The sequence below is a fragment of the Limulus polyphemus genome, unplaced genomic scaffold, assembly GCF_000517525.1.
Source record: "Limulus polyphemus unplaced genomic scaffold, Limulus_polyphemus-2.1.2 Scaffold64, whole genome shotgun sequence".
Taxonomy (NCBI): domain Eukaryota; kingdom Metazoa; phylum Arthropoda; class Merostomata; order Xiphosura; family Limulidae; genus Limulus; species Limulus polyphemus.
The window spans coordinates 138,809-148,531 of record NW_013665674.1 but is presented as its reverse complement, the minus strand read 5'-3'; the positions used below and the strand labels follow the sequence as shown (position 1 = coordinate 148,531).

General features: G+C 30.7%; 1 protein-coding gene across 1 annotated transcript in view; it reads right to left on the bottom strand.

The window, feature by feature from the left end:
* Positions 1-221: 221 nt before the first annotated feature.
* Positions 222-9,723, bottom strand: part of LOC106464874 (RYamide receptor-like) — a 108,787-nt gene continuing 99,285 nt past the window's right edge. The window contains exons 3-5 of the mRNA XM_022393296.1: positions 4,381-4,471; positions 2,782-2,820; positions 222-383 (exon numbers count right to left, since the gene is read on the bottom strand). Of these exons, the coding sequence (XP_022249004.1) occupies positions 222-383; positions 2,782-2,820; positions 4,381-4,471 (292 nt within the window). The remainder of the gene's footprint in view (positions 384-2,781; positions 2,821-4,380; positions 4,472-9,723) is intronic.

Below are 9,723 nucleotides of genomic sequence, written 5' to 3'. Positions count from 1 at the left end.
GAATTTGGGGTTTAACCCCGTCACACACGTAGATAGTCGATTCTACAGCTTTGAGATAAAACAAACAAACAATAACTATTATCATCGTAAAATCTTGTTTAGGTGATTAGGGCAAATCATATAGGAAAAAAGCACTTGAGCACTAACTCATAGAATGATCAATTTGTCCAATGGTTTAACATTTTAGTGGCTTTTCTGAACCTTAATCTAAAACAATAGGACTAGAAAGGACAGACACTTTGTTTTCTTCCTGATCCATCGAAAGACCGCCGAGGACGAAGCACAGTGGGGTTTGAGTTATGCAGCTCAAGGAATTGTTGTTCGAATCTTCTGTGATGGCTATTTTGCTGCAATCTACCACGGAATTCAAGTCTAAATCTTTCCTAGGTTAGATAATAAACAGAGCTATATAACCTTTCAGTCATTAAGCATTCAAAAGAACAAACACAAGGCAAAGTCCTAAAAAATAATAAATTATCTAATTTATAAGTGTATATATATATATATATATATATATTTGCAGTACAGATAACACAGGAAAATTTCATGGCATTATTGAAAACAGAAAACTTATTATAAGGTTTAAAATTATAAATGCGATGTTTTAACCGTGCTTGTTGTGCGATATCTTAAAACAAAGTGTTATTTAGTTCAAATAATATATGTATAAGACACACGAAAATAAAATGCCACTAAGTGTGATCATGTTAAAGATCATATACCCCACCCTCTGTCATTTTGCTTGTTTATTAAATCATTTGTTTCTAAATGCAATTTTCATACTGCATCAAAATATACTCAATTCACTGAAATAACCGACACTTTTTTTTTTCAAATTAAAGTAACTTTTGTATGACACTTCATAAAAGTCTCAAATGTTAATTAAATTGTGATGAATTTGTGTTTAAAACATATGCCATTAGTGAAGATACGTTACTTTAGGTTTAAGCAACTTTTTCTTCGTAATGATTAGGACAGAATTTTAAAACAAATTCTATGAACTTAGCTGAGAGTGCAGTAAAAGACTGAATAATTGAATAAGGATATCATTAAACAAATCAAAATTGTAGAGTATTAACTTTATTAGGCAGAATATGTCATGTACTCTGCATAAACGAAACAACTCCCCAGTTTTGTGACATTAAAATGATAAGAAAAATTAATCATTTATGGAAAAGAAGTACATACAATATTTATAATACACCTCTAAATCAACATAAACGATTCTTGTTTGAAACGGCGAATAAAATTGTATTAAATCTTTTGTTTTTAACAATCGTTTCTGACGCCAATTTGTATCGAATGTTTCATGAAAATGTTACGAAGATATTATTTCATTTCGCATAAAAAAATTAGACTGCACTTGTGTTATTTCACAACAGTATAACTCGTATTCCCTAAACACTTCTGTAAACTGATTGGTGTAGCGATATGAACACACGTGTTTGTATTTTCTAGCGCACAATGATGTGCGATTTTATTTCAATTGTTGTATTATTTAAATACATTGTTGTGTTGTGAAGTCACATTTTTATGACGAGTTGATATTTGAATCGTTCAGGAATAGCACGTGGTGGAAATGAAAAACTATTCATCTAAAGTAATTTATAAAGTATTGTTTTTATGCATAATTTGACTTTTAACTTATGCTACAAAATGCCATAACTTATTAATATTGTTTTGTGTACTTCGATTGTGCAATATTCAATACAAAGACTGTGCATCAGTCAACATATATGCGTTCAGTTTTGTTAGTTCACAATGCTGGTGGTGTTTATAACATAAACTTGGGCCATTCAAATACCAGAGAACACAAGTTATTTTTTTACAGTGTATTACATACTCTAGCAACTAAACAGCAACGTATTTCAGAGTTTTTGTAAGGTTACATCCATATTGGTGTTTTAAAATCTATTATTTTATCCACTTATTCATCTGTCTGATTATTTATGTTTTAGTCTCTCTTATTATTTATTTTGTTTATACACTGTTGAACGTCCTTAAAAATTTTTTATAAAATATTAATAGTTACAATAGTTGTGTTGAGTTTTTAAGATTTAATAAAATGTTCTGGTTTTCTTCGATTAACACATTACAACGGATTACATTGTTGTAGTTTACTGTAGAATTGCAATTTGTTGTTGTTGTTTTTTCCATGTATACAACAAAATACATGATTTTCTCTTCTGTTAGAGAAATGTATGTGACAACGATCAACAAAAATTGGATCTCTAATTACAACTGTTTAGATAAATCGTTAAAGTCCCCATACAGCTCTATGTACAATTAAATATAGATAGGTACTGGTTTCTTATACGTAAAGTAAGTGCTTCGTATTGGTCTATTGATAAAAAAAGATTGATATGAAGAATAAGCAAATACAAGGATTATTTTTACCTGCATCGAAAATCATATCCATTTATCATATCACACAAAGGATATACATTTTGACTGTACATATCAGATGGCATTGCTCAGTTGGATCTATCCTTATGTAATCTAATTCAAAATATCATTTATAAGCTTGGACTAATAGTGTCTCAGTTTGAATGAAATTTATATCTTCGGTAAGAACAAATTTTGTAAAACATCAACCTATTTATAAGAATTCTATCACCAAAGAAAGAGAGGATTTAAGTTCGAAATGAGATAGTCATCTAGTACACTGAAATAGTCTTTGTAATGATTTTGCAAACCTAAACGTAATTAATAAAATGAAACTATTGATATTTATAGTGCAAAGGGAAGAAGTCATAATTATAATATATAGAATATACATACTGGTCGTCTACGTCTATTTGCTCTCCGTATCGGCCCCACCTACACATGGTACAAATCAAATTTAAAATAATTGTATAATCAATAACTTTTCTTACTAAAATGAAAATGTAGGTTAAGATTATTTATCATCATTCTTTAAATTAAGTATGAAACCAAAATCATATTCCAAACACTAATCTATTTAAAACAATATTAATGTGGTTAAGAGCATCACATATTCCTATTTTGACGAGTAAACATAAATATAATAAAAACATTTCTAATATAAAAGTTTCCAAGTTAAAAATACTTTTGAAAAACAGATGAAATAAATCAAATTATAAGTTTACGAGTTAGTGTCCAGTTACTTGAGTTGCCTCTTTTATTTACATTCCAGTTCAAAGAGAAATACTTGTTTTGAACTATAACAGTTGGCTGTGAATCCTGTCAACTTATTCGTGATGTTGATCCTTTCATTGCCTTTATCTTATTTAATTGAGATTCTACATAAGTGCCAGTTTTGTTTCATTACCAATTGTTTGGCAAGTTGATATCATTTTTGCACAATATAACTTTAGAAATAATATTTAGTTAGAATATTTCGATATATATTTAATTTCATTCGAAAAGCCATAAAATAGCTATAAAACTACTATTATGTGGTAATCGTTATAAAACAATACTAACAAAATTCTGGTTATTTTGCATAGAAAATGGAAATACATTTTAAAGTACTTTAGGATTTCTAAAATAAAACTTATAGCAAGAACATTAGCGAAATACAACTTTTTTATGTTTACCAAAAAAGTGATAGTGTATATCACCATGGTTACCTATATTTCAGCGTTTCAGAGATTTTATGTAAAGACATGCTAAAGGATAGGGATCAGAAGAAAATTGATATCTAGTTTAGTGGAAGAAAAATTTTGTCTTGCAGATGAAAGAAGAAAGTTTGATGAAAAGAAACGTTTTCTGTGGAAACAGAAAATACTCTTCTCTTTTTGTTGGAACACAAATATCGAGCTATGGAGGTTTGCGCTTTTTTTAAAAAAATACAAACTAAATTATATGTCCTCAATCTTCAAAATGGTATATATATATTAAATAAACCCACTCTACACATTAATTTTATTTATCTTTTGTACAACTTGAAATAAATCAAAGAGATAACACGTATAAAAATTAAACATTTTATAACCAGAATAGTATACAGTTTGTAATTTACTCGCGGTAGCGGTGTATTTCAAAGAAATTTGTGTTTGTGTGTTTAAAATTGGTTCACTGCAGAAGTACGTTAAAGCTTAAGAAAAATTGGAACCCCGTAGCTAATTTTAATAGGGTTTGTTATAAGTTACCTAAATCTTTACTGGCGGATGTTCTTTGACATATTATTTTGAACTGACAAAAAAGGGGAACCTTTTTAAGGTTATCAGTTACTATTAGTTCTTGATGCAACGTTTTCAAAGCGTAATTAAAGTTTAAATAAACGAATGTTTCACTGACTTAATAACGTAAATGACTCATTTTGTAGTTTCTTATTTTACAATTAATCATAGCATAGTACTGAACAATAACTTTTATTCTTAGATAACGTATGAAATTAACTTAAATAATACTCACGTTGTAAATAGCATAAATAAAAGGATTACAGCAAGAGTTACTCATGGCCAACCAGTGACAACAAAACCAAATTACATTGATGTACTTGTACCTGTGGGAGCAACAAAAAAACAACAACTTAAAAATGATTTTTTGTCTACAAGTACAAGTTGCAAGTATGTAGTTCTTGTAATTCAGCTATAAGTAGACGTTTTATCGAAGAGACATTAAAAATTATTTTTTTGACAAAAGACTAAATGAATTATAGAAACCGACAATTAAATTTAACCCTACCTTGCGACTTGCATTGTATGCTTACCAAGCGGATGCCTTAGTAAGAAAATGTTTAGGAGTGATAAAACGCTTCTCCTTAGTCCAAAATTGATCAATGATGACCCCGAGAAACAAACGCATAACTAACAGTAACACAAAAAGAACCCTCATGATTGTAACGGGTTGACTGTGGAAGTAAAAATATGCTTACATATAATTCTGGCAATGAAACAAGTTTGAGAACAGGCACAAAAATACTGGCAGTGCACATCTTTAAGGGTTGTGTTGCACTTGCTTCATGTGCACTATTGACTCTACCCCCTTGTTCCAAAAGTACTTCTCATTTTACTCTCGCTCAAACTATCGTAATGAAACAAGTTATACGTTATCACTTGATCATACTTTAATAATACGTATTAGTTTCAGGAGTCTTTAATTGAAATATTACTTGAGATATAAACAAATATCAAATGTGTTCTTAAAAGTTCAAAAATTATATTCATACTGATTTCAAAAATAAATACAAGTTATACGATCAATAAAAATATCGTATTCTCCAGTACACTAATATATAAGTTAAAACTTTTATATAGGAATTGTAAAATAGTAATAATAATAACTATTATCAAAGTTTCAGTAATAAATCAAATAAAACGCATTTGAAAGTTACTTAATGGTTTACTAGAACTAAATAACATGTTAATACTCTTTGTATAATCTTTAGCCCCCAGTGGCACAGCGGTATGTCTGCGGAGTTACAACGCTAGAAACCGGGTTTCAATACCCGTGGTGGCCAGAGCACAGGTAGCCCATTGTGTAGCTTTGTGCTTAACTTCAAACAAACAAACAAATATAATCTGTATCAAGGCTTAAACCTTGAGACTTTTAACGATAAAAAAGTCTACTGGAAGGTAACTAGCGTTTAATAAACTTTCCATAAGCTATCTTTTTTTTTTCCTTACAGTTTTAAACTATTTCCTGTCGGCAATAAACCTAGTGCATATACTTTTACTGAAATAACTATAAACATAATGTTTGCGTGACACTGCTAAAGACATGCGATATTTGACATATACAGTACGCTGGAATATGCGGATAACCTATTTAGTATCATGCTGATAACGAGGAAGACCTTTATTATATCTTTATGGAAATAAATAAAACACATTCTGAAAAATTATAATGGCATGAGAGATGTTCATTAGTATAACTTTGCCTTCGGAAATAAAGTTTATTACAGGGAACAAATGTGCGAACAGAAGGTTTACGAATTTTTGCTTCAGGTTGCGAATTAAGCACATTAAGTGATTAGAGAGAAATATTTAGTAGTAAATACTGATATGATAAACATTCTTAGCTTACGTATGATATAGTTAAGTTTTTAGTAATACACAAACTTTTAAGAGCTTAGACGATCTTACAACCAAATGCTTTAGGCATTATAATGTCTCGTATAAGTTACAATCATGAATTATTTCTTTAAGTATCAGAGACTAATAATACTATATTCGTTAACAAAAGTTGTATTAATATTATAGTTTACTATTTTACTAGCATTTGGTATTGGTGAAGCATTGTTTAAAATACATTTGGTATTGGTGAAGCATTATTTAAAAGAATTGAAATATATAATAATAAAAGAGCCTGTCTGTGTATGTGACCGCTATAGCTCCAAGAGGAAAGAACCTATAGACCTGAAACTTTGCACGCATACTAAGGGGATTCAGAGGGTGTGCACCTGGGTATCATTTTTTAGGTTTGACTAAAAAAATTGGTCAATTTTTTATCCTACAGTTTTGCCTTATAGCCCTTAAGACTCATAATTCTACTTCCTAAAGGTCTACAGAAAAGTATAATTTGTTTTCTATTTCTCACTTACTGAATGAACAATATGTGGAAGTTTCCTGCCAAATACTATTTTTCAAAACCAAACACAAATATGGTAAGAAAAATACAAATCTGAGAGTTAAAAAAGGTTTAATTAAAATAAGTTTGGGAAACGGCAACAAATAACGGGATGAAAAATATGAATCAGAGAATATTGAAGAATTCGGAGAATGAAGAGAATTCAAATGAAAAGACGGGAAGAAAAAAAAAGAAGCTGAGAAGCTAAATTAAACACCTTTCAAAAAGTGTTGAATTGAATTAAGTCCGGGAAATGGTAACATACGATCTATTAAAGAACTGGCGCATTTGGGTAGTTATAGAAATAATTAAGATAATGGAAAAGCTTGACTGGTACATTGAGGCCTCTGTGAATCATGAGGGGACCTTAGTATCTCACGGCAGAGCGTAGGTATTTCATGCTAAATTCAAAATAAAGTTCAGAACGACACATATAATTGCGAATTATAGTTTTTGTAATAACATTAATTTCAATAAACATGAATGGAGCATATTTAATACAGTAACAATGATGTGTAATGAAGAGAATTTCGAATGATTTGCAGAATGAGTAAATATTTCGATTATATTTTAAAAGAAGTGGATATGGCCTAATGGTTAGAATGTAGACCTGCGGATCGCAAGGTCTAGCGTTCGAAACGTGGTTATAAAAGCGACAACCAATCCAGTTATTCGATTCAAAGCCGGACACAAGTCCATGTGACGGTGGATGCTCCTCAAGTAAACAGTTCAAAATTAGTAGCAGGTATAGACGAGTCTAGTAAAACAAGTTGCGTATGTGTAAAGTTGAATGACATAATAATTTCCCGTCTATGGTATACCTGTTTCTAGTTAGGGTTAAAGTATAAATTTGTTGCTGGTTTTTGCTTCGTGTTAATGTGTGAAATGGCTCAACCAAATAAAAGATAAAAAAAAGACGTACAAGTGCAAGACACATATTTCTTTACGTATGGCTGGATTGATGATTTGGCCAAAGGAGCAATGACGAAGGTGTCTATAATTACCTCGTAGAATCTGCAGTACAGCTTACACACGACAGTGTGAAGACGTATAAATCACTTTTAGCAGACTTTTTGTGGTCATGTTGGCCCAATTTCATAGAGGGCATAGATGCATGTTTTGTAAAAAACATATGTAAAAAAAAAACAGTCAAACAATTAACAAGAATCATCACACATGGGTTTTACAAAATATGAAACATTGAATTGTTTACTGAAGACTCTGCACTTGCAAAGTAGGTTGAGTTTTCTCACAATGTACATGGTTAAAAGTTTTCATAATTTGGTTAAAACTATGTCAATTGTATTTTATGATCTCAATCATATTTGTGAAACCTGTTTCAGGTTTGGAGAAACATGTAGTCATTTAGTTGTTTTGTTGTTCAAAATGGACGCTTGTATTCGACTTGGTGTTAAGAAATCATGCGCTGATGTCACATGTGTGTGGAATAATGCACGAAAAAAGGAAGTAATATGTTAATGAAAATATAGCTTTGAGTGTATTTATGTATTTTTAATGCATTAAATATTTGACTTCTTTTAATAATATTGAATATTTTGTCTAAAATGCTTTGTAGAATATAATAATCTGCTAAAACTTATTAGAATAGCGTTTTATTGTTGAGAAACGTGTTTTATTAGATTTTATATTAAATGAACTATTAATAAATGTGTAAAAAAAAAAGAAATGTCCGGAGTTAGCTGTAGATTTAGGCCTAATTTTTCCCCTTGTCCCTGTGAAATGTATTTACAGAACAGTAACTTTCAGAGCGTATTTATTTCAGGTTAAGCAATCGGTAATTCAGAAGATTTACTTCACCCGCCAAGTAAAGGCATTCTTTGGTTCACGACCAAAAAAAGAAAAAAGCAAGGTCACTAATATACCTCTTTATTGCCTTGGTGTTGATTTACATAAGAAGGCCCTTATTGAACCACAGAAAAAAATATGCTGTGATTCTGAAATTGATACACGAGCGCTACCTGCGCTAGCCGTCCCTAATTTAGCAGTGTAAGACTAGAGGGAAGGCAGCTAGTCATTACTGAACCATGGCCAGGTGGTAATGGAGCTTGACTCGCAATCTGAGGGTCGCGGGTTTGAATCCCCGTCCCACCAAATATATTCGCCTTTACAGGCGTGGGGGCATTATAATGGGACGGTCAATCCCACTATTCGTTGGTAAAAGATTAGCCCAAGAGGTGGCGGTGGGTGGTGATTACTAAATGCCTTCCCTTTAGTCTTTCACTGCTAAAATGGGAATGGCTAACGCAGATAGCCCTCGTGTAGCTATGCGCGAGGTTCAAACAAAGAAACAAAACAATAAACTGTAGATCCCATGACCTTTACATACAATTCAATTATATTTATCTTTAATCATATAATAACTTATTTTACACGATTGTTTTTAAAAAGTTTTTAACAATGTCCACATTTTTGATATCTATAGTTAAATTAGTTTTCCGAGTTAGATCAAATGTAGTATCTCCTTTTTTGTTACTCATAAGTAATTTGAAATGGAAATTTTCTGGAATAAATATTTATGTATTTCATGTATCTAATGTACAAGTTTAAACGTGTAGACCGATGTTAAGCTTGCAACCATATCATACTATTCTAGAGCTCCAATTACTGAAGAGATTATATTAATAAGGTCCTATATGCACGATAAGGAAACATAGAAAAAATAAAATAAAACTGATTTGAAACTTGACTTTGTTCCTCATTTTCCAATAAAGATTTACTACACTATGAACAAATTTTATCATAAATTAAAACTTTATCAACAATTTGTTCCTTTACTTGTAACATAAAGTCATATACTTCTATCCAAAATTATTATTATTAACAGGCTATTAACTTGAAGATATTGAAGAGTAAGAATCTAGTCCTTCCCTTTAGCTACAAGTTTTCGTTCTCAAAGCAGCGGAAATAACGAGGACATTACTTGTGTGGTCTATCAGAGACAGAGAAATTGTGTCCTTTATAATTCTGAATGCCTTTATTCTTCTAATTGCTCCTTCAACATTTATTCTGGCTCTTGCAAGTCATCTAGAATATTCAACATCCTTTGAATTTAATTGTTTAGTTTTACCTCTTGTAAATTTGGGTATCAATTTCAACTGTTCCTATATCATCACAACATGTCAACATATTTGATTTCAACTGTTTCTTCTATCATCACAACATATC